This window comes from Hyalella azteca, unplaced genomic scaffold (genome assembly GCF_000764305.2).
Source record: "Hyalella azteca isolate HAZT.00-mixed unplaced genomic scaffold, Hazt_2.0.2 contig8157, whole genome shotgun sequence".
Lineage (NCBI taxonomy): Eukaryota > Metazoa > Arthropoda > Malacostraca > Amphipoda > Hyalellidae > Hyalella > Hyalella azteca.
This window is the reverse complement of record NW_025938258.1, coordinates 1-25,867: the sequence shown is the minus strand read 5'-3', so window position 1 is coordinate 25,867 and position 25,867 is coordinate 1. Positions and strand designations below refer to the sequence as shown.

At 37.1% G+C, this 25,867-nt stretch overlaps 1 protein-coding gene across 1 annotated transcript; it reads right to left on the bottom strand.

Annotated features, from left to right (window-relative positions):
• Positions 1 to 16,096: 16,096 nt before the first annotated feature.
• LOC108666527 lies at positions 16,097 to 17,399 on the bottom strand. Its single transcript, XM_018153422.2, has 4 exons — positions 17,222 to 17,399; positions 16,832 to 16,996; positions 16,406 to 16,493; positions 16,097 to 16,185 (listed from the first exon to the last, which is right to left on the bottom strand). Exons 1-4 carry the CDS (start codon positions 17,279 to 17,281, stop codon positions 16,097 to 16,099), a joined length of 402 nt encoding a protein of 133 aa, XP_018008911.1. The 5' UTR covers positions 17,282 to 17,399.
• Between the last annotated feature and the right edge of the window lie 8,468 nt (positions 17,400 to 25,867).

The following is a 25,867-nucleotide window of genomic DNA, read 5'->3' as shown; positions in this document are numbered from 1 at the left end:
GGATTCTTCTGCGAATAAGCTTGTAAATTTTCGAGNCAGATCCTCTCTTCAATAATGACGCTGAAGCTGCAATAGACGACCATCACCTGCCACCATCAGGCCGACGTGAGAAATACATTGTACTAATCGTGCGCCGGCAGCCGAAATTATAATCCTTTAATAACAAAGCGTCCAGTACGTGCTTCCATAGACATGGTGCCTCCACCCAGGGAGAGCTAAACATAGAGAAAATGAGTTTTTCTCTTGAATTATGGAGCTGCTGCATTCAAATATATTGAGCACATGATGTCCATGGGGCAGCTCAGCAACAACTTATGGCCGATCGAATAAAGTCGATTTTTTAATCGTTAGGAAGTACGTTAAGAAATTGTCTAACAAAGTTCGTCACGAGGAGCAGTGAGAAAATTGCTTGTCTGATACTCTGTTAAAGTTGAAAAATTATTCTACAATACTATCGAAATAGTATTATGCCCAAATTCAAGTAAATTTTAAAGTAAAACAAATAATATTCGAGATTTGTTGTGATGGCATGAAGAATGAAATTAAGTTGATAGATGCATAATCAGTGTTCAAGTAGGTCGCGATATCAGAAGACGGGCGACGTAACAGTGAACAGCTTTGCGGTGCCCTCACGTCGCATGATAGATCTTGCTAAACATTACCGATGTCAGCTGTTAATTGATATAATAGTACTCTATGTGCGATCGCAATTTAGATTTAAATATTGAAGTGTTTGGTTTCGTTAGATTTTAATTTTGATCCTAATATTTTCTCTAATGGCTTTCTCTCGTTGTTTCAGAGGCGAGGTCCTGCGGAGGTGACGCCCTGGCGATTTGATGCTATGCCTCGGGAATGGAAGGTGAGTTATGATTTGCCGACTGAAATATTTTTAAACCTGTTCATTTCCAGTCTGTTATTATGTTGTTAAAATTCCTGTCGGTTATTATGTTGTTCCAATTTCTGTCTGTTATTAAATTGTTCCAATTTCTGTTTGTTGATATGTTGCTTCATTATATGTCTGTTGATATTTTGCTTCATTATCTGTCTGTTGATATTTTGTTTCATTATCGGTCTGTTCATATTTCTTTCATTTCTGTCTGTTGATATGTTGCTTTATTATCTGTCTGTTGATATTTTGTTTCATTATCTGTCTGTTGATATTTTGTTTCATTATCTGTCTTTTGATATTTTTTTTCATTTTATGTCTGTTGATATGTTGTTTAATTTGTTCTGTTGATATCTTGCTTCATTTTGTATGTTGATATATTGTTTCAATTTTTCGGTCTGTTAATATGTTGTTTGATTTTCAGTCTCTTGATATGTTGTTTCATTTTGTCTGTTGATATGTTGTTTCATTTTCTGTCTGTTGATATGTTGTTTCATTTCTGTCTGTAGAAATGTTTTTTCATTTTCTGTCTGTTGATATGTTGTTTCATTTTGTCTGTTGATATGTTGTTTCATTTTGTCTGTTGATATGTTGTTTCATTTTGTCTGTTGATATGTTGTTTCATTTTGTATGTTGATATGTTGTTTCATTTCTGTCTCTTGATATGTTGTTTCATTTTCTGACTGTTAATACGTTGTTTCAGTTTCTGTCCGTTAATATCTTTTTAGGTGAGTCACGAATGCTGCTAATTCGAATTTAAATTCAACACTCATTCTGACTTGGAAATGGAAGCGAAACCATGAAATAATGAGGTTTATTCGTGAATCTTTAAGAATTATTTGAACCCTAAAATTTTTACAGTTTTCGTAATTTTACAGGCTGATGCAGAGTCTCCACCGGCGGTGGAGCCGGGTAGGAGAACCCTGCGACGTCAAGCCGGGCAGCCACAACGCCTGCCCGGCATGATGACTTCTCGGCGAGTTTCCGTCGAGCCTTCGAGCCCGTAGGTGAGTTTATAAAGCTAGTAAATTTGTCCCGAATCGAATTTAGTTCTGTCAATTTGAATAACTATTCTGTTATTGCTGTTGTAATATTATTATGCTTACCTTTGCCTCGATTTGATAGTGAATTAAATGATTTATGAGATTATTTTTACTGATAGTTAATGTTTCTAGAAGATTTTCTGCGATTTCACTGATCAAGATAATTATTATAATCAATGTACACTGTGCGTATTTTCAATTATTATAATTATAATCAATTTTCACTGTGCGTACACTGTGAAAATTATGACAATGTTTTGTAAATATTTTGTTTCGTTACGATATATGTTATTTCACTTATTTAAAAGGTACAACCTCATGTGTAAAATTTTGCACATTTAAAAATTGAAAATATTGTAGTTGGTGGTGACACAGTCGTATTGTTGGTGGGTTATGAGGTGGTGTTCGTTCCAATCGCAAATTAGAATTAAAGTATTGTGCTGTTATAATGTATTTAAGGTTTTGTTAGAATTTAATTTTGATTATAATATTTTCTTAACGGTTTTCTCTCGTTGTTTCAGTGTGAGGATGATGCTGTGGAGATGAAGACTTCCTAGCGACATCACGCTGAGCCTCCAGACAGGGAGGTGAGTGATGATTTGCCAACTGAAGTATTTTTAAGTGTTTCATTTTCTGTCTGTTATTATGTTCCTTCAATTTCTGTCTCTTATATTTCTGTTTCATTTTCTGTCTGCTAATATAACGTTTGATTTTATATCTGTTGATTTGTTGTTCCATTTACTGTCTGCTTATATGTTGTTACATTTTCTGTCCGTTAATATGTTGTTACATTTTCTGTCTGTTACATTGTTTGTCCATTAATACGTTTCGATCTGTAACTTACCACGGAGCAATAGCGAACCAAGAGCTGAGCTGCGTTGTCTCCCATTTTGCGCGTCTTGTTTAATTGGCTCTCGCTAAAAATTAATGATATCACAAGCAAGTTTCTTAATTGTACTATTTTTCTGATAGCGAATTTGAACTGTAACATTACAGTAATAAAATGCATATTTAGAATTTAGTTTTGCTCATTATATTTTCTCTAATATTTTTTCTTTCGCTGTTTTAGGAAGCGCGTCCTGAGGCGGTGACGACTTTTCGACGAGTTTCCGTCGAGCCTTCGTGCCCGGAGGTGAGTTTAAAATGCTAGTTGATTTGTCATGAATTGTATTTAGTTAACATATCGAATAACTATTTTGTCATTGGTGTCATTAACTTTGCGTTGATTTGTAAGTGAATTAAATTATTTTTGATATTAGTTTTAATGACAGTTGATGTTTCTAGTAGTTTTTCTACGATTTCGTTGATTAAGATTATAATAATAATCGATGTAGTATGAACAACTGCTTACACTGTGAAAATTATGGCAATATTTTGAGATATTTTGTTTTGTTACGATATCTATTATGAATGAGATACGACCTCATGTTCAAAATTTTGAGGGGGAACTCACCATCTCGTAGGTGAGTTCCAAATGCTACTAATTTGAATTCAAATTATACACTCATTTTGTCTTGGAGATGACAGTGAAAAAATTAAATAGTGAAGTTTATTCCTGAATCATTAAGAAGTATTTGAATCTTATCACTTTTTTACTGTCTTCGTAATTTTCTGTCACTTACCGCTGAACAGGCTGATGCATCTCCACCCGCGATGCAGACTCCTGCTGGACCCAGCATCTTGCGCAGACCTGAGCAGTCCCGACGCCTTCCCTCTTCGCTGAAAGTATCCTTCGGAGGGGAGTAGTGCACGTACTTCTCCCCGGCGCTGCCAACGGACGTCTTCCTGAAGCCTCGACCCAGTGTCTTGCGCCTGTTACGGCGCCGCTCTTGAAAAACGCACAGGGACATTTTTCCTTGTGATGGAGGATGAAAAAAAACTTCTAATCGTGACGGGGGACGCGTGTTCCACGTGTCCCTCGTGAAGGCCCGCCAGATATATATTTCATGTCTTGTGTCCGCCACATATATATTTCATGTATTGTATATATATTTCATGTAATAACATGGCGGGCACATGGCATATTTCATGTATTTGGCACATATTTTACCTGATCTCTTTCATGTATTGTATATATATTTCATGTAATAACATGGCGGGCACATGGCATATTTCACGTATTTGGCACATATTTTACCTGATCTATTTAATTTTGTTTGAGTGCGTGCTCCGCATTTTCATTGCTCTCTTATGTTTTCATTGCGCGCTTATTGTTTCATTGCTCGCTTATGTTTTCATTGCACGTAATTTTTTTATTTTATGTGCCTTCATATTATTTTTACGTCATATGCCGCTTCTGAAAGGTTCCCTGAAGTCCAGCTGCCGTCTGCGCGTGATGAAGCAAAACAAGAATTGCGGTGCAAAATTGCACTTTCTTTTTACCTAATTTTGCTTTCATTTCGAGGATTTTATATCACAACTGGTTTTCGTTGGAAAATAAATATATGGCAAATAAAATAATAAATGATATATGAATTATTTGAACATGATCGCTCACGCACACATCATTGCAAAGATCGAATTTAATACCGAAATGCCACAGTGGAAAAAGATGTGGATCATAAAGTCCTAATGGTGACACACTTTCGTACTCACAGCACTGCTATATTCAGCTGTTAAACAGATGTTATCTTTAGCTGTTATCTTCAGCTGTTATCTTCAGCTGTTATCTTCAGCTGTTATCTTTAGCTGTTATCTTCAGCTGTTATCTTTAGCTGTTATCTTCGGCTGTTATCTTCAGCTGTTATCTCCAGCTGTCTAACAGATGTTATCGTGAGTCCGTGAGACAATGATTCAGATACCTGATGCTTCAAGTCTCAAGAATTTACTTACCATTATTTCGGATAAGAAGGCAATAAAGTTCATTTTACTGCGAAGTTACTCGTCATATTTCGATTCCACAAATAAGCTTGCGAGCAGTTATATTTTTAAAGCATTACCCGCTCAATCAAGACAAGTAGGAACAAAAAGTTTTACGTCCACCATCAACCTTTTTGATATGAAGCTTTCAAAAAAATTTAATCTGAATTTAACTTCCATTCGTCGAGACCAATTTCTAAATTTCATCGTCGTAATGGTGCTTCCGTTGTATACCAGTACATTAATAATAATAATAATAATAATAATAATAATAATAATAGCGGTTTCAGCGTTTATTAGGCCTTAGGCCTGTCGCCGATTCTTAACATCGCAGAACACTCACAGTATTTTCCGGTCTCGAAGTCGCAACTCACTGCTACAATTCTGCTGTGCTTAACCGCCCGGCCTCCTTGCCGATTCTGACCACAAACTGGCGCACAGAGCTGGGATCCAACCCGCGCCTCTCTAGTGCGTCAGTCCTGGTACTCTGAACTGTAACCATTGGGCCACCCTGCATTAAGAAAAGTTTTCAAAATTAAACTACTTGCAATGAAGCAAAACTAAAATAAAATATCGTTAAGTTGGCCCAGTACCAGAAAGAGAGCGCTACACTACCGCTAATGAAGTGTAGTACTTTGATGGAACTCGCCTAACTAAAATTCAAGTCTTCATTCATTCAGCCTTTCAAGAGAATGATGGAGAACCGACGCGAGGGAGAACGTTTGTATCATTCAGGACAATACACAAGAAAAGCCGAGACCCAGCTGATCAAAAGTTGCTCCTAAAGTGACACAATGAAGGGATACAATGCAGCAGTGAAGGGATACAGTGCAGCAATGAAGGGATACAATGCAGCAATGTAGGGATACAATGCAGCAATGAAGGGATACAATGCAGCAATGAAGGGATACAATGCAGCAATGAAGGGATACAGTGCAGCAATGAAGGGATACANGATGCTTAATGTTACCTAATTCTTATAGTTACCTAAATCTTACCATTACCTAATATATTACCTAGCTCGAACTATTACCTAAAATGTCATTTACCGAGTAGCTATTACCTTGAATATTCAAATTGCTACCATAACATTTTACCAACTAGCTCCAGTGCTTTAGCTCTTTATTACCTTACCTTGAAACTTTACCTTACCTGCTAGCACTGAGCTCATTACCTAATATTACCTCGAGTAAAATTTTCTCACCTAAGATATTAAACGGTTACCATTATCCCATGTACCTGTGTCATTACCTAGGAATATTTTCTGATACCAACTATGTTTAATATCCGGGTTTAAAATTCTTACCGATTCAAGTTGTTTTGCGTCTCTCATAATTTTGTTATTTGACAGTTTCACTTCATCCTCCTTTTCGGAACCGCGGGTGGCGGATGGTCGGGGGGAGCGCCACCGACGGGCTTAACCCGTTATCTTCTCCGACCGCCAGTTTCGCAACAGTTTCATTCATCCGTATAAATAAAATATTCTTTGAATTGAAGCTTAATTTATTCCCCACTCGCCATAGTTTTCGAAACTTTCTTAGGAAAATTTCTCCGGCAATGCTTGGAAGTTATGGAATATTGACTTATTAGCTTTTATTATCTAACTAATATTCAAAATCGAACATTGAGACTTGAAGTTGCGAGTCATTCCTAGGACTCAATCTGGCAATGAGGATCACTATAATTGATGATTTGGGACTAAATTGAAACCGCATAGATGAGCTTGCGGTTTTCAATTACGAATCTTGAGTTAAATAAGCAAAAAGTTTTGAATAGTACTCAAATGGCGTTAGCATTGAGCAATTTCCACTATATGTTAAATTTACGAGTCTATTACACCGATTCATGTCACAACATGCTCGCACTTCTAGTAGCCTTCTTCAGCTTACTTATACTTCCTGTGCAAATAAGGTTTATAAAGGAGTCGAAACCTCTTAATGATTTGGCGATGTCCTGTCGAATTCTGCTTGACTTGAAATGTAGTCCACGAAATTAATTCATCACTGAAAGTACCTGTATAAACATTTTTTGCTACTCTGTAATTTATGGACCCAATTTGATCTCAGATGAACCTACTAGTACAATAAAAAAATGTATCCAAAATTCGGCTTTAAAGTCTCGGTTCTTTAGTAAACCATTTTTTGGCTAGTCTAACAAATCTAACACCTGCACATGAAGTCAAAATGGCGGTCGCGGACGAAACTAATGTAGGTTTAGAAAGTATTTTTTAGCGCAAAAACAGTGACTAAGACTGCGCTCGCTGACACGTCGGACTCTCTAATAATATTGTACTCATTCTCACGTAACACTTCCAATAGAAATAATAGCTCCTTTTAGCAATCGCTCTGTACTTTCGATAAATGATTAATACCAAGTAGCTAGCGCACAGCAATGATTCTAGCTTCTTTTTACTAATTTCTTGAAAAAATTGACACTTTCACGGTTGAGGTTGAGGTGGTCGACATAATTTAAACTAAGATAAATTAATAATAAAAAGCGATTCTGGAACAGGGTTTGGTTAATATTGTTTAGTGAAGTCGTCAGTTGTACTTAGTGTACTGTGCTCAAATTATTATTCACGCATAGCTCCATTAAATTATAGAATATTCCAATTAAGCAGTCTAAACGCAATTTTATTAAAAATGCCCGGCAAAATGAGTTCTCCCTTCCCTCGATCCTTTTGTTTCTTATCCGCACTGTGAAATCGGCAGGATAAATAAAGTTTAATGAATTCTGCCTTTGTTGGACAGACCTTGATAGGGTAACATGGGGCAGCGAGCCCACTGCGGGTCATGGGCCCATATTGACTCTTGCCTTGCCAAAAGTTGATTTCAGTCAACACCAACGAGCCAAAAGTTGATGAGTTTTTATGGTGTTGGCTTAAATCACGATTAGGTACGAATTCTCTGCGCATAATATCTGGATTATGGACGAAACTGGAACGAAGTTTTTTTTCTGATCAACTAATATATTTTTTTCTAGTCAAGGATACATTTTTTTCATGTCAAGGACGAATTTTTTATCGAAAGGATATATTTTTCAAGTCATGGATATATATATTTTTATGTCAATGAAATATTTTTCTTCACGTCAGTGATATAATAACTGATAAAATTTTCAAGTCAAGAGTATATTTTTTCAAGTTAAGAATATGATTTTTTGAGTTGTTAATAAATGAATGAATGTCATATTTTTTATTACATTTATCATATTTTTAACAGTAAAATGTTGTTTTATCATTATTAAACGAAAAATATGCAATTGTGGTAAAGGGAACAAGGTGGGCGCCTTGCCAAAAGCCCATGGGCCCATTGCCCCAGGGGTGGGGCTATGGGCCCATTTTGTTTTTACAAAATAGGGTTTCATTAAAAATTGAATAACTCGTCTAAAAAAGACGTCCAAAGGAGTCTAATGCACATCACACATTCCTCATTAGTTGTACCTTTAAACAAAACAAAGAACCACCTCGTATCAATTACAACTTCATCAAAAATTTAGTTAAAAAAAAGGAAAAAAAGGCTGCCCCATATTGCCCTACAGACGGACCGTCAATATCAGACAGACCTTGATACAGACAGACCGTCAATTTTAGACATACCTTGACACAGACAGACCGTCAATTTTAGACAGACCTTGATACAGACAGGCCATCAATATCAGACAGGCCTTGATACAGACAGACCGTCAATATCAGACAGACCTTGATAAGACAGGCCGTCAATATCAGACAGACCTTGATGCAGACAGACCGTTAATATCAGACAGAGCTTGATAAAGACAGACTGTCAATATCAAACAGACCTTGATACAGACAGGCCGTCAATATCAGACAGACCTTGATAAGACAGACCGTCAATATCAGACAGACCTTGTTAAAAACAGATCGTCAATATCATACAGACCTTGATAAGACAGACCGTCAATATCAGACAGACCTTGATAGGCAGACCGTCAATATCAGACAGACCTTGATAAGACAGACCGTCAATATCAGACAGACCTTGATAGGCAGACCGTCAATATCAGACAAACCTTGATAAGAAAGGCCGTCAATATCAGACAGACCTTGATAAGACAGACCATCAATATCAGACAGACCTTGATAAGATAGACCGTCAATATCAGACAGACCTTGATGCAGACAGACCGTCAATATCAGACAGACCTTGATAAAGACAGACCGTCAATATCAGACAGACCTTGATAAGATAGACCGTCAATATCACAGACGTTGATAAGACAGTCCGTCAATATTAGAAAGACCTTGATACAGACTGACCGTCAATAACAGACAGACCTTGATAGGCAGACCGTCAATAGCAGACAGACCTTCATACAGACAGACTGTCAATATCAGATGACCGTCAATGTCAGAATGAACAAATTCTAGGCGATAACTTGTCATAAATTTCGTGTTGAGTGAATGGTTCTCAATTTCCTTCATCAATTCCTGACTTGTTAAATTTAGTTGCTACTCCAGCCAGGTTGGGCTGCTTATATTGTTGGAGTGAAATTGATACTTGTAGCAGTTCTTTAGCAGGAAATATGCTCAAATTTTATTAATTTTCTTAGCAAGAAGACATGTCGTGATAATTCAAACATCGCTTTCCTTTTCATCATGACGGTAAAGGATGAGACTAATTAAGTAGAGGGGTGAACTAATTAGAAGAGGTTACTAACTGACGGATGTGACTAAGTAAAAGCAGCGATTAATCAGATGGCATGACTAATGAGAGTGTGTGTTTAGTTAGATGGTGCGACTAATTAGAAGGTCCGATTAATCAGAGGATGCGACTAATTTAAGGCAACTACTAATTAAAAGGAGCCTACAAAGTGCCCGCTTCTTGCGTGTGTGTAAAACGCGATCAAAATATAGTCGATTTTAATCCATTAGTTAATTTAGTTTTATGCTGGCTCTCGACTAACCTGGTGGTAGGAAATATTTGGTGCTTGGTTTAATTATTCTGAATCGTGTTCTGAAAATTTACACTCGTTTTTAAGTTTAACCTTGTATTTTTGTATTCATATGCGAAACGCATTTTGCTTAGCTTGCTAACCACATGTACAATAAACACGCAATTATTCTTACTTACACGCAATTCTTCGTTTGTTATACACGCAATTCTTCGTTTGTTATACACGCAATTCTTTGTTTCACAGGAACTGTTTTTAGTAAGAAAATAACACCAAGTCATGTATTAAAAATTCTTCGAAACGAATACAATTCACATAGATATTTAAACCTAAATCTGAAAAAAATTATTTGGAAAGAACAATGCTCGTCCATGAAAAGAAATTGGGATTACGATTCAAATTTGATGACTCTGAAATTATTTATCATTTATTAATAATTAACATAAATAAATATAAATAAAATTATTTATTTATTGCACAGCTCTACTATAGTCGACATCTTGTGCTCTCAAAACTGACGTACACTTACATGACTTGGACTTCCCACTTGGAAAAAGCAGTTTTGTGATCAAATTAGGAGCGAACAAGTTGATGCAGATTTTTCTGTCGTAGTTGTGAAATTATCTCGCCCAGACGAATATAAGACGTCCAAAAGTTGTCTGGAATATTTTTAAATCTGGAAATTGAAAAATATTCATCGCGATGGACTAAGCCTGAATAAATTTAATAAAGTAACAACGCAGGCAACAGAAGCACTGCAAATTAGCATTCGCCGACTCACTCAGCCAGAAAATCAAGCCAATTCTGTCATTATGACACAAAATGTCAATTATGACCCAACACGAATATGAGAACAGGATCCTTCATCCTCCAAGAAGGAACCGCTGGTTACAAATGGTTCCTCCGCAAGAGGACGGAGCTGGCAAGATCACCAACAAGTTTCTTAGAGGCTTGCTCTATAGCCGATAATTACCATCCAGAACTTGGATCTCTATCAAATTTGCTATTTTCTCACCTGCATGTACGTTGTTATAATTCCAGGTATGAGGCTTTAGTTGTTTCATAATTAGGCAATTAAATTATATATTAGTTCGTACCAAATGACCAAAAGTTTTATCAAAATCCAGAACCAAAAAATAGCAATGTCAGCAACATGATCAATTGATTAAGAAAACAAAAGTTTATGCATTAACTTTATTAAGTGAATGTCTCGTCCAGTAATATTGTCCATACTGTGCAATGCATTCAAATTTCACGTTCAGAAAGACTTGTAGCCTTGGGAACAGTGGTTCAAACAATTCGGTATAGTACGCTTTGATAAATTTTCCACACGAGGTGCTCACACATTGCAGTCAATTAAAGCTCCGTATTGGTGGCTAAAAAGTGAAAAAAATAAGCTCGCCATTGCGCTTATTGGCAACTATACGTGGAGTGCAAGTCGGAATTATTCTTTGAACTTTTGTAGGAAGAAACGCTCGTTTCGAAACAAAAATATCAAACATATCTTGATACCGTCACGCTATCGGAATTGCGGTAGCAACTGCCGCTCGAAGCAATCTGAACTGCACGACTTATTGACTGTTAACCTTTATAAAGATTACCAGAAGAAATGTAAAAACATGAAGACTGAATCTTACTTTAGTTCCAAATCATTTTGTAAATCTTGTAATAATGAGGTGCACTGCGACAAGTTTCACTCGCCTCTGTGTTGGTGGACATCGCAATTCTTATTATAGGCAATATATTTAATCGAAAATATCTTGTTCTCGATTTAAAATATGAATGCTCTGATGAATTGACACGGGATGAGCATCGCATTAATTTACAACATTTTGCTCAATCGAAGAGCAACCAGGAAAATGACTGCGGACATGCACAGCAATAAAGTTCACTGCACAACTTACCGCAGATATAAAATTTCTTGGACAGGCTGTGAGGAAATGTAGTGGTGACAGTACTGATGATAAAATATTTTTTGCTATTTGAATTCTTGATCATTGTTACATCATGTATTTTAATGACGACTTCTAAAACATTCATTTATATTTAATTTACAATATTCTGCGCTCATATATGACCATTTCATCCAGTGCAATGAAATATGTAAGTAACTGCGTTATAACAAGTTTTCATATGTACAGAAAAATGGCAGAAACTGATTCATAGACAAAGTTGAAATTCAAAAACAACTTTAAGTTGATGGATAAATCTATGTTATTCACATGCATAACGAATTAAGAACAGATTCTAAAGTAAAGTATAATATGTACTATTCAGTCAAAAACCACCAAATGTAGGTACAGCCCCCATCAGTGGCAAACGCATTGCTAACTTAGTATCAATAAATATGTAGGAGGGCGCTTCTTGAACTTCATTACTTGGTTTAAGAATCTTACAATGAAAAGTTCAATATAAGACGGTCTACAATACTATTTTTCTTCGCATTACTTAAATAATAAAACACTGGATGAAACACAGAAGGTAATTTGTCGCCTGAATTCAATCATTATATTTTTCATTGTGGAATTAAGTCACGAAATGTACAAGAATCAGCAACAGGCCATGGGCCTATTTCTTCAGCACTAACACTTCTATTCTATTATATTATATTCTTTTCCATTCTATTCTATAAGGTAGGCGCTATATACCGGCCAGTCCGATACTTAATGATTTGATGCAGAGACCCAGGATTATGCTCGACATTTTCTCAATTCTAGCATGAGTGAGTGCGTGTTATTTGTGTTTCTACGTCTTCCCCAGGTATTTCTAACTTTTTTTAAGAGAATAATATATGAACGACAGAAATTTCACATCGAGTCAAATCGATTGATTTGAATATTCAATGGAGCAGGGGTGAGTTGAGCGATTTGAAAAATCGTTAATTCGCTTCTTCAAATGCGTTTCATGCCCACCTTATATAAAAATAAACGTATACTGGCTGTTTCTTCTTAATTCTTTTCGTTCAATGTATAATCCATAAAATGAGCTAAAGTTGTTCTTAAAATTCAAAAAGAGATGATTTTCAAAACCAGACAAATTTTCAAAACCTATGATTAATCAATCAAATTATGAATTTGGAATCCAGACAGAAAATAAAAATTATAAAAGAAAAGAATATCGTAAACTATCGGCAAGTACAATTCCATTGTGCCAGAAGGAGGCATCGAAAATTGCATTTGATTCCTTGAATATGGATCTTCATGTTTAAATATAAGATTTGTCAGTAATTTGTCTGGATAACTAAAGATATTTAAGATTCGATGAAAGGCTGAAAAAAGTCATTTAAAATTTTAAAAATTAAATTAACTCGATTTCATGCTTTCAAAGATGGAGAAAAGGACCAGTTCCTTTACAAATCGATGTTTTGTTCACAGGAATGCTTGAAGTTTGCAGAGGCAGATTGCCCCAGTGTCAGCCTCGTACTGAAGCCGAATGTAGCGAATGCTGCCGGACGCAACTGAAACATTCAGGTGAGTGATGGTACAATTCTCATTAACAAATATGTACTTGTATATATTCAAAATTTCGATCTATATAAATTCCGATCATCCCAGCATTTTTCAACCAGCATGCGTGCCACTGACTTGTCGTGACAGAGATGCGCGTGTCACTCACTTGGCTGAGTAACAGCTGAGTTACTTTTTCTAACTATTGTAGAGGTATGATTATTATGAGTTATAACGTGCGTATAGGTGTGATTAATATGAATAATAACGTACGTATAGGCATGACTAAAACGAGTTATGACCTGGATATAGGCATAATTATTATATGAGTTATATCGTGCGTAGAGGCATCACTCACATGAGTTATATCGTGCGTATATGCATCACTCACATGAGTTATATCGCGCGTATATGCATCACTCACATGAGTTATATCGCGCGTATATGCATCACTCACTGGAGAAGTTGTATTGTTGGTAATCTGAACCATTGGTGTTTGGAGTCGTGCCGATGATCGGGTCTGTAGCGTTGCCGATGTTGCCCGCCTGTAACCATTTAATATTAATGTGTAATGATTTCTTTTATGTATTTTGAGGTTAAATTACTAGGAATAAGATTTGCATTTAAGCGCATTCAAGTTAATAATTTCGTTGCATTCAGAGAATTAACGCAATTTTCAGAATAGTGTGATTTGTTATCGAAAGTTGCTCTTTCACCGACATTAAAAATCAGACAGCAATTATGCCACCTTTTCTATATCGTACGTCCTCAGTAGAGTGTCTATGTGACACTAGTGATGTAGCAAATATTTATGTACGACTATAATAAATTTATGGTTAAAGACAATACACCTAAACCTTCGTATAGAAAACTTTTTGACTGGGTTAAAAATCAACTTTCATCATATATCAGAACTTTCATCAAAACATTAAGAAATTAAGTTTCTTCTTTGATATAAAAATATCGGATCGAAAAGAATTATTATTGCCGGTACCAGTTTACTCACACGCACAACGATGAGTGTGAAGTACAAGACGTCGTCAAAAGCTGGGCCTGTGATGACAACAGTCCTGATGGGCAGGCTGGTCTGTAGGTCGACCACCGCCCAGTTGTCGTCCGCGGGGCTGCAGAAACAATCCTTCATCGTGTTGTAGCATGTCGTGCCAGCCGTCTGTGAGAAAAAGTTATTTAAAAGGATTCCTTTCCTTATCAATAATTTTAAATTTTTGACGGGTTCTCATTATTCAAAACGCCTCGCTGTTTCCAATGAAAATCATTAAACATTGATATGTGATGAGTCTGTGAGAGTCTCATGAGTCTGTGAGTCTGTGCGGGACTCATTTGTAATCCAGAACATCACCAAGCCAACCCATTTTAGGGGAAAACAGACCCCAAATATTCTAGAATTTGTGTTTACCAGTGAAGAACCAACGATACATGAGATTCGCCACGAGGATCCGTTGGGCAAAAGCCACCACCAATCATTGTTTTTCAGTATTAAGTGTGTCACGGACGGACAGACAGACAGACGGACGGACGGACATGACGAGCATAATAGCGCCTTTTTTTCCATAAATGAGAAACTGCGCTAAAAAATAAGCTCGTACAATGCGCTTATTCGCAACTATACGCGGAGTGCAAGTCGGAATTATTCTTCCAAATTTTGTAGGAAGAAACGCTCGTTTCGACGCAAAAATATCAAACTTATCTTGATAATGTCACGCTATCGGAATTGCTGCAGCAACTGCCGCTCAAAGCAATCTGAACTGCACGACTTACTGACTGTTCACCTTTATAAAGATTGCCAGAAAAAATGTAAAAGCATGAAGACTGAATCTTACTTTAGTTCCAAATGATTTTGTAAATCTTGTAATAAGGAGGTGCATTGCGACAAGTTTCACTCGCCTCTGTGTTGGTGGACATCGCATTTCTTAATATAGGCAATATATTTAATTGAAAATATCTTGTTCTCGATTTAAAATATGAATGTTCTGATGAATTGACACGGGATGAGCATCGCATTTGCAATATTCTGACCAATCGAAGAGCAATTAGGGAAATGACCGCGGACATGCACAGCAATAAAGTTCACTGCACAACTTAGTGAAGATATAAAATTTCTTGGACGACTGTGAATAAATGTGGAAGTGAGAGTACTCATTCTATAATATTTTTTGATATATACATTCTAGATCATCGTTCCATCATTTATTTGAATGACTTCTGGAACATTAATTTATTTGTTGTTTACTTAAAGATTAGGAACTTATCATTAAGTTGCATCCTTATGGAGCAGGAAACAATACCAATAAGGATGATTGTAAACTGACTCTTTGCTCCCGTCTTCGAGCTACTCATTAACATAATAAATGCAGAACTAGAACCATCCGGTATTTTTATTAGCAGATTATTATTGAACTTTCATCTTACCCTATTTACAAAGCCTCGCCATGGAACTATTATCTTACCATATCCATCAAGTCATCAAATCGGTATCAAATTGCTATATAATTTATAATATTTTGCGCCTATAAGACTATTTCATCCAGTGCAATGAAATATGTAAGTAACTGCGTTATAATGAGTTTTCATGTGTACAGAAAAATGGCAGAACTTGATTTACAGACAAAGTTAAAATTAAAAAACAACTTTACGTTAATGGATAAATCTATGTTATTCACATTCATAATGAATTAAGAACAGATTCTAAATAAAGTATAATTTGTAATATTCAATCAAAAACTACCAAATGTATGTACGGCCCCCATCAGTGGCAAACGCATTGCAAACTTTATTTCGTTCAATGTAGAATCAATGAAATGAGCTAAAGTTGTTCCTTAACAGTCAAAAAAATGATAAGTTTAAACAAATGTTCAAAATGCATGATAATAATTGAAAAATTAATCAAATTGTAAAAGGACCAGTTCCTGTGAAAATCGTTGTTTTGTTCACAGGAATGCTTGAAGTTTGCAGAAGCAGATTGCCGCAATGTTGGCCTCGTACTGAAGCCGAATGTAGCGAATGCTGCCGGACGCAACTGAAACATTCAGGTGAGTGATGGGTACAATTTGCATTAACAAATATGTACTTGTATGTATTCAAAATTTTGATCTATATAAATTCCTTTCTTCCCTGCATTATATTCAACCAGCATGCATGCCACTGACTTGTCGTGACAAAGATGAGCGTGTCACGCACTCACTCGGAGTATAGGCATCACTCACATGCGTTACATCGCGCGTATATGCATCACTCACTGGCCAAGGTATATTGTTGGTAGTCTGAACCATTGATGTTTGGAGTCGTGCCGATGATCGGGTCTGTATCGTTGCCGATGTTGCCCGCCTGCAACCATTTAATTTCAATGCGTAATAAATTCTTTTATATATTCTGAGGCTAAATTACTAGGAAGAAGATTGCAAGGCATAAATTAATAACTTTATTTCATTTAGAAAACTAACCTAATTTTCAGAACAGTTTGATTTGTTTTGCTCTTCACCGACATTAGAAACCAGGCAGCCATCATGCCAGCTGTACTATATAAATCGTCCTTAGTAGAGGACGTTAAAAGAACAACTAAAACACTATATTGGAACTTTCATCAATGCATATTAGGAAATTAATTTCCTTCTTTGACATAAAACATCAAAATTGATCATTATAGCCGGTACATATTTACTCACGCGCACAACGATGTTTCTGAAGTACTCGACGTCGTCAAAAGCTGGGCCTGTGATGACAACCGTCCTGATGGGCAGGCTGGTCTGTAGGTCTACCACCGCCCAGTTGTCGTAGTCTGGCGAGCAGAAACAATCCTCCATCGTGTTGTAGCATGTCGTGCCAGCCGTCTGTGAGAAAAATTTATTTAAAAAACAATTCCGGAAAAGATCATTTCCCTATAATTAATTTTAAAATTTTGAAGGGTTCTTATTTTCCCAAAAAGCCTCGCTGTTTCCAGTGACAATCATTCAGCATTGATATGTGATTAGCAATAATCTGGATGTGCACGTAGAATTTCATTATTTATTTCATACTAATAACAATTTCCGTGTAAAACATAGCGGTTTACCCACCAGCATGGAAGCAGATGAGTATCCGTCGAAGACCCCAGCCGTGAACACAGGTTTCCCCATAGCGACATCCACGGCCGTAACGGGCGCCGTCCGTTTTGGCCAATACGCCACAACGGTTGGCCCTGGCAGCGTCACTGCTTCGTAGCTCGGGTCCGTTTGGAACGACCACACGGAGCACACGTCGTCTGGTACGAAACTTCACGTCATAAAAGTTTTATAGTCCAGCTTGAAATGGCTTTTTAAAGAATTTTTCTTTGTAATAAATGTCAATCTTTTTATTTTTGGGTCGGAAATCAATCATTGGGTCGTCCTGAATGGCTCATATACCTACATATTCATGTCGTTTGCAAAGTAAAATTGAGATTTGATTGAATAAATTCTATGTTGATAAACTTCTCTCCTACTTCTAGAAATAATGTTACATGTTTATTAATATCATCACGACGACAAAGCTGAAGCCAAAAAATCGTGTCGTCGAAGAAGTCGAATCAATTGCGCGACGATACAAGAATGTAAGGAATTAATATGACCTCACACAGTCATACAAAGTTAGTAAGTTACTCAATCAAGAGATCATCTCATATTTATTCTGAATGAAGAATTCTATTAATTTTGGCGTAATTAAGATGGTCGTAAAGTTCAGAATTTGGTTACATCCAAATGAGTTTAACTATTACATAATATACAGTAAGTTTAGTAGTGCAATGCTTTCATTTATCTATTAAAAAGTGTCGAACAATGCACCTGCTACAGAAAAGATGGTGCAGGTTGGCTGTTGGATGCAGAAGCTGTAGCAGAGGATCGTTTGTTGGATCTTCATTTGTGGCAGCAGCGGGAAGAGGTCGGGGGGACAGACGCTGCGATATCTGGTCTCGTTTGCGAGCGCGAACTGCCATTTGGAAGAAAAAAATATGCTGAATATGATTTAAATTGATGAATTTAGATAGACATAGGCTTTAACATTGCATGCATGCAGTTTAAATTTCAATAAATAATTATTAGGTGTAACTTTATTCTTTTGCGTAACATTGTAACTTCGTGTCGTCGAAGAAGTCGATTCAATTGCGCGACGATACAAGAATGTAAGTAATTAATATGAACTTACACATTCATACAAAGTTACTCAATCAAGCGATCCTCTCATATTTATTCTGATTGAAGAATTCTATTAGTTTTGTCGTAATTAAAATGGTCGTAAAGTTCAGAATGTAGTTACATCCAAATGAGTTTAACTATTACATTATATACAGTAAGTTTAGTGGTGCAATGCCATCATTTATCTCTTAAAAAGTGTCGAACAATGCACCTGCTACAGAAAAGATGGTGCAAGTTGGCTGTTGAACGCAGAAGCTGTAGCAGAGGATCGTTTGTTGGATCTTCATTTGTGGCAGCAGCGGGAAGAGGTCGGGTGGACAGATGCTGCGATATCTGGTCTCGTTTGCCAGCGCGAACTGCCATTTGCAAGAAAAAAATATGCTGAATAGGATTTAAATTGATGAATCTAGATAGACATAGGCTTTAAACTTGCATGCATGCAGTTTAAATTGCAATAAATAATTATTAGGGGTGATTTTATTCTTTTGCGTAACATTGGAGCTAAGTGGATAATGGATGGAAGTTGATTATAGTAAATCTTTTGTTCAATCATTATAGTAAATCCCTTCACTATCATTCGCCGTTCTCAAGGGGTAACCCTAATGATAACTTCGGTATCTTTAAAGTTGGGATGATAATTTGATCATTAAAGCGTCTAAAGCAAAAAATAATATACATGACATTGCATTTCCTCATGAATGCATGCCTCACCTTCTGAAAGGTTCCCTGAAGTCCAGCTGCCGTCTGCACGTGATAAAGCAAAACAAGAATTGCGGTGCAAAATTGCACTTTCTTTTTACCTAATTTTGTTTTCATTTCGAGGATTTGGTATCACAACTGATTTTTTCTGGAAATATAAATATTTGGCAAATGAGGTAATAAATGATATATGAATTACTTGATCATGATCGCTCACGCACACGTACGCTGCAAACACCGAATTTAATACAGAAATTCCGCAGTAGAAAAAGATGTGGATGATATAGTCCTACTGGTGACACACTTTCGTACCTACAGCACTGCTATCTTCAGCTGTTAAACAGATAGTATCTTCAGCTGTTAAACAGATGTTTTCCTCAGCTGTTAAACAGATGTCACCTTCAGCTGTTAAACAGCTATTATTTTCAGCTGTTGAACATATGTTATCTTCGGCAGTTGAACCGATGTTATCTTCAGCTGTTAAACAGATGTTATCTTCAGCTGGTAAACAGATGATATCTTCAGCTGTTGAACAGATGTTATCTCCAGCCGTTAAACAGATGTAATCTTAGCTGTTAAACAGCTGTTATCTTGAATTCGTAATGGTGCTACCGTATTGCTACTTGTACACGTTGTATATCAGTACTGTCCTACTGCTACTCATACAAGTACTGCTGTACTGCAGGCTATACCTAGGCTATACAAGTACTTCTGGACTGCTACTCGTACAAGAACCCATATATACTGCTGCCTATACATGCAAGTAAGTACTGCTTCATTGCTGCCTATACAAGTACTGCTGTACTGCTGCCTATACAAGTACCTACTGACGCATTTCCCGTGCCGAGTCTTTCTTTTGATCCAAATTTATGTCCACTTAGCGTGTTATTTACGTTCCGAGGAGGATAATTCAGTTTTGTAACTAGGGCGGAATTTACGGTCGCTCTTAAATTATTAGGCCTCACGCCAGCCTGACTGAAATTACTTGAACGATTCGTTCATGATGAAGCCTGGTTCCTTGACGCTATAATTCATCATGCCATAAATCTTTATTCGTGATAGTAATATTCATTCATATTAAATTATAGTATTCGTTTTTATTTCAGTTGGTATGTATCATCGATTGAATAGCTTCGTACATGCATTCTGCGGATGATAAGTTCTGTGAATAAATAGCACGTGTTATGTAGATTGAAATTATTTTACTCGAATTTTTTTCTTAAAAGGCTTCTATATTCAAATTACCTTGTAATAGATGTGCGCTGTGAGTTGATAATGCACGAGAAGAATCGCGCGTTATTATTAACGTGATCGTATATATGTAGTGGCCTCGGCCAATATTGTTCCTAGTTTTAGGCTACGTTCCTTGTGTTCATTGATCTAATAAACTAAGATATATTTTATGTATGCTTAGGTAAGTTAATTGGCAACCGTGCACTATATTTATGACCGTTCTATATTTTGGCCAGAGAAATTGGCAGAGGTGGGCAGTAGCGCGCTACATGTAGCGGCCGCTACTAGCGGCCGCTACATTTTCAGTAGCGGTAGCGGCGCTATATTTTAGGCAATGTAGAGATAGCGCCCGCTACCTATTTAAGTAGCGATGCGAGGCATTGCCACCACAGCGCTACCGNCTCTTAAATTAGGCCTCACGCCAGCCTGACTGAAATTACTTGAACGATTCGTTCATGATGAAGCCTGGTTCCTTGACGCTATAATTCATTATGCCATAAATTTTTATTCATGATAGTAATATTCATTCATATTAAATTATAGTATTCGTTATTATTTCAGTTGGTATGTATCATCGATTGAATAGCTTCGTACATGCATTCTGCGGACGACAAGTTCTGGGAATAAATAGCGCGTGTTTTGTAGATTGAAATTATTTTACTCGAATTTTATTCTTAAAAGGCTTCTATATTCAAATTACCTTGTAGTAGATGTGCGCTGTAAGTTGATAATTCACAAGGAGAAACGCGCGTTATTATTAACGTGATCGTATATATGTAGTGGTCTCTGCCAATATTGTTCCTAGTTTTTCGCCCCTTTTCTTGTGTTCATTGATCTAATAAACAAAGTTATATTTTATGCATGCTTAGGTAAGTTAATTGGTAACCGTACACTATATTTATGACCGTTCTATATTTTGGCAAGAGAAATTGGCAAATATTTAATGATTCGAAGCAATTTATATAAATGAAGGTTTTGGGCTCAATAATATTTCATGGAACTAAAATGGAAGTTATTTTACCAATTCGTTTGGTTTTAGAATATAACATGTTTGTCAATGATTTGTTATAGTTAAATTAGGTAGCTGCTACGAAATAGAAGCATGAAAAATTAAATAGAAACATTATCATAAATTAAGAACGTTCCATTATCCGTCATTAGGTGCCGTTGTCTGTCACGATGGACGTTAGTTCTTTATTTTATCTTTACACAATAAACGGAACTCTCACAGGCAAGGTAGTTNATATGTGGTATAGCAGCGGACATGTACGATATGTGGTATAGCAGCGGACATGTACGATATGTGGTATAGCAGCGGACATGTACGATATGTGGTATAGCATCTAATAGCATCGGGGCACGCAATAAAAAGTTTTTAAGCGAAATTTTCGAAATAATATTTTTAATCATACTCTTTAAATTGTGCTGTTGTTATGTATCATAATTTGTTTGAAGGGTTGTAAATAATTGTTTTTTATATATTTTAAATCTCCTATATGAAAATTAACACATGAGCACCTAACGAGTTGTTTTTATGGTAAATTGTAGAAAATGGTTTTTGATTTTATTTTTATTTTTTTTTCCTTGCAAATCATTATAATGCAGTTACTCACATCTTTCATTGCACTGGGTAAATGGTCCTAAAAGTCTAAAATATAACTAATTTTGAAACAATTGAATTGCTGGGTTAAAGTGAAGCTTAACAACACCTCCATATTCGACTGCCAATTGGCGTATCACTGATACCCTGTGCAGGGCCGTGATATCGAGGGCTGACGACCATCGATCCAAGTGGCATGACTTGATTGATAGGGTATAATTAAGTCTTCATGTTTAGACATTTTTTCGTCAAGGTTAACTGTAAATGTATCGTGCTATTCAGATTGATTTGGGCCGCATAATTACGATGGCGTGACGTTATCAAGATAAGTTTTGATATTTTTGCGTCAAAAGTAACGAGCATTTCTTCAGACAAAACTTCCAGTTGCAAAAAACTCGACTTGCTAATATACCCCGATTGCTATATAAGAATTGCTTATGCGTTATTTTATTCAATGTACGTTATTTTAACAATGGTGTTTCCACTAGTGTAGACTGATTCTTCATAGACCAAATGAGCTTCTATTAAAAATGTATTTGTGTCAATGGGCAAAATATTGGCTTGTAGATTATTCCTAAATATCAGGTTATTCTGGGCTATTTATATAAATATCTAGAAATTGCAAGTGAAAGATGTCGGAGCCGTAAAGTTTTGAAATCTTACTGAGGATTGCAGCCCTTAAGAGGAAGTTTATTTTACAATAGTGAGTTTTGGCTGCCAACATTTGGCATAGACAGTTTTTGATCATTATCATTTTGATCATCGTGAAAGGGCGCAGGTGAAATTTAGTAGTCGAGTCCAACATCACCCGATATCTTCATCCGATAACATCGTTCGATATCTCATTGCAATTGAAAATTCTAACTGTGCCTCGTCGTGAACTGAAACGTTTAGCCCAGACTCGTTCTAATACATGCAGAGTTTCAGGAAATGGAATGATATTTCGGTTTAGTGTTAATACCGTGTTTTAATCGACCGTAAGGCATGAAGTTAAACACTTTTTGTGGAAAATTTATTAAAGCGTACTATACCGCTTTGTTTGGTGCACTGTTCCCAAGGCTACCAGTCGTTCTGTACATGAAATTTGAATGCATTGCAAAGTACGGACAGTTTTTCTGGACGAGACATTCACTTAGTTGAGATAATGTATGAATTTTTTATTTGAATAAATTAATCTTGTTTACTGAGGTTGAAATTGTTTGTTTTGGATTTCGACAAAACATTTGATCATCGAGTACCCATTGATATATAATTTCAACAGTCAACTCTGCTAGACACGCGATTAACCTCGCCAGAGTGAAAAATGTTTTGAGCGCCTTTCATTGTTTTAATAGCCGCTAACTAACCAAATACATCAAATGATTTTCTTCGTCATTTTAACCGCTAGCCACCATAAACAAATGAAACTATAAGCTTAACAATTGTACATGACAATCCTGCGTCGTCTTGCCTGACAGTAATCAATTAAATCAATGCCTAATAATTCGCTAAAATTCTTGACTCTCCACGCAAGCGCCATGTATCTTTGCATTTAAATTCTGGGCTGTGTTACAGGATGAGTCACGGATATTTCCTGATTTGAAAGCTCAATAAAGAAAGAGTTTGTAAGGATATAATTCCAAAATAAATTTTATTGAAAAAGACATTACCTGAATTTTTGTATCATTAGTTTTAAAGATTACAGCGGACAAATGGCGGCCCTCATTGTCAATGCATTCAGTTAGTCGACATTTGATGTTCCGATCAAGTCGCTGAAGCATATTGACTGATATGTTGGCGATGGCTTGGCGTATGTTGTTCATCAGAAGAGGTTGGGTCCTTGGACAGTTATTGCAAACAATTATTTTAAGATAACTCGTTTAAAATTGTACCGAGCCACATAGGATGATCGGGCTGGCCAAAGAAGGTCACCTCTCAAGGAAATGAGGCGATCATGGACGGCCATTAGAAAAGTACGCCTCGACAGCAAACGCACGCTGCTTACTTGTAATTAGCGTAGTGGCAACTGATTAGGCAAGACACAAAACTTTGTGAAATATTCTTTCATATGCAATCCTCCCCGCACTTTTCTTACAATATATGGCTGCTTAGCGCAAAATACCAGACAGAAAGTTTCCATGAATCACCCTGTATTATTGGCCTATCAATACCGATCAACATTATGTTGAGAAGTAGAGAGCTGAGGAGTGAGGACCTCACCCTGAGGCACCCCAGCTAATCGTGAGAGTCAGACATAACTAAATTGACTCCTACTCAAACAATGCGAGATGTCAGAAATACATGCAAAAAATCTGCGATGGGACAATAAATTTCAGCATTAAAAATTTTTGGTGCTGCTCATCAACCTAAACTTGATAAATAATGACAGCAAATCTCGCCCAAACATTCACCCGTTTTACTGAGGTTACATATCCGTTTGACTTGAACAAATATGTTTCTCCAATGTCCACAGCTTTCCTCCAGTGTGAACTGTTCGTTACTAATTGAAGTTTATGTTACGTTTATGCCACAGGCAAAGTAATCCTTGATTTTGGCAGTCGAATTTTGTGCCATGCTGCACAAATAGGCGTTATGTACATTATGTTATTAATGACTGGAAATCATTATGGTACGATTACTTTGGAATATATTATTTCTAGATGATGCCTAATTTCGCTTATATACCATGAGATTGGCCCGATTTGAAAGCCTATCTAGCGCTCCACGAAGCGATGGATGCTCTTCACTCCACCGCGAAGAAGTAGACATGTAGACTTCAATGCTTGCCACATATCCGGGGAATTTCAGCCGATGCAGCATTAGATGAACAACTTAGCGCCTTGTGGGCAGCACATGTGGCAGTTAAAATCCCTAAGTTCAATGTATTTAATGTAAAGAGGTGGCTCACTCAAGCGGCACACCAGTTCCAGTTAGGACGCATAACGTCTCCTGCCACAAAATTCTCCTACGTATATACTAATCTGCCACAAGATGTTCTCAACGGTTTAAGCAAAGAAACAGCATCTGGAGACGATTACGAGAGGATAAAGACTGAACTAATCACAACCTCCAGCGAGTCAAAACCGCAGCTCTTCGACAAACTCATGGCACAACAAGGGAATTACCTCGGTCAAAAACCAACCCTCTGCCTCCGCAAGATACAAGAGGTGGCAAACCAACTAGGCGTCGGAAAAGATATCGTACGCATCAAGTTCCTGAAAAGTGTTCCGGATGACATCAGGCCCATTCTAGTTACCTATGAGGATAAGTCGCTGGAGGAGATGGCACGCGTCGCGGACACATTAATGTCCTACCGACCTACCGTCCTACCTGTAAACAATGTCCAGGCCACCCTTATCCATCGCTTCGAGACCCAGTTGAAACCTTTCAAAATACTGATGCCGACCTTGCTTTTGTGAACCACATCCCGGCGCAGCATCAATAAGACTATTCTAACAGGACAAAGAGGAGCGAAAACTTCAACCAGGACAGAAACGCGTCAAGAGGACCCCAATACAATGACCTTGAACTCCGCCCTTACAATGGCGGAAACTTCAACCAGGACAGAGGCATATCAAGCGGATTCCAAAACAACGACATCGGACTGCGCCCATACCAAAGCGGGCAACGTCAGGTAACCTGCAGAAGTCACATTTTCTTTGGCCCTAAGGCCAAAAGCTGCAACCTTGGTGTTGGCTTAATGGTAGTAACCCTCCACTTAACCCTCCCTAGCTCTCGTCCCCCTTCTCGCTCTAACTCTCCTCACCGCAGTGCTTCCCCTTCTCATGCTCCTCAAAACTCACTAAACCATTCCTACCTTTCGGAAAACTAACCCAGGCGGCCGGTCATACTGTCACCGTCGGATCCCCGCCACTTATCTCTGCACTATCGTCTATCGGTGATGCTCCGAATTAATTATTAACCGAATTAACACTTTGACTGCGACGTGCGCCATATATGGTACACGCATGCATGTCTCAAACTGCGATGTGCGCCATATATGGCGCACGCTTAAAAAATTTAATTAAAAAAAAGCTCTT

Coding starts and splice junctions, on each gene's coding strand:
- LOC108666527 (XM_018153422.2), bottom strand. CDS start 17,281: ATGGGGAAACCTGTGTTCACGGCTGGGGTCTTCGACGGATACTCATCT. Junction 16,997..17,221: donor ACTCATCTGCTTCCATGCTG/GTGGGTAAACCG, acceptor TTTTTCTCACAG/ACGGCTGGCACGACATGCTA. Junction 16,494..16,831: donor TCAGAAACATCGTTGTGCGC/GTGAGTAAATAT, acceptor AAATGGTTGCAG/GCGGGCAACATCGGCAACGA.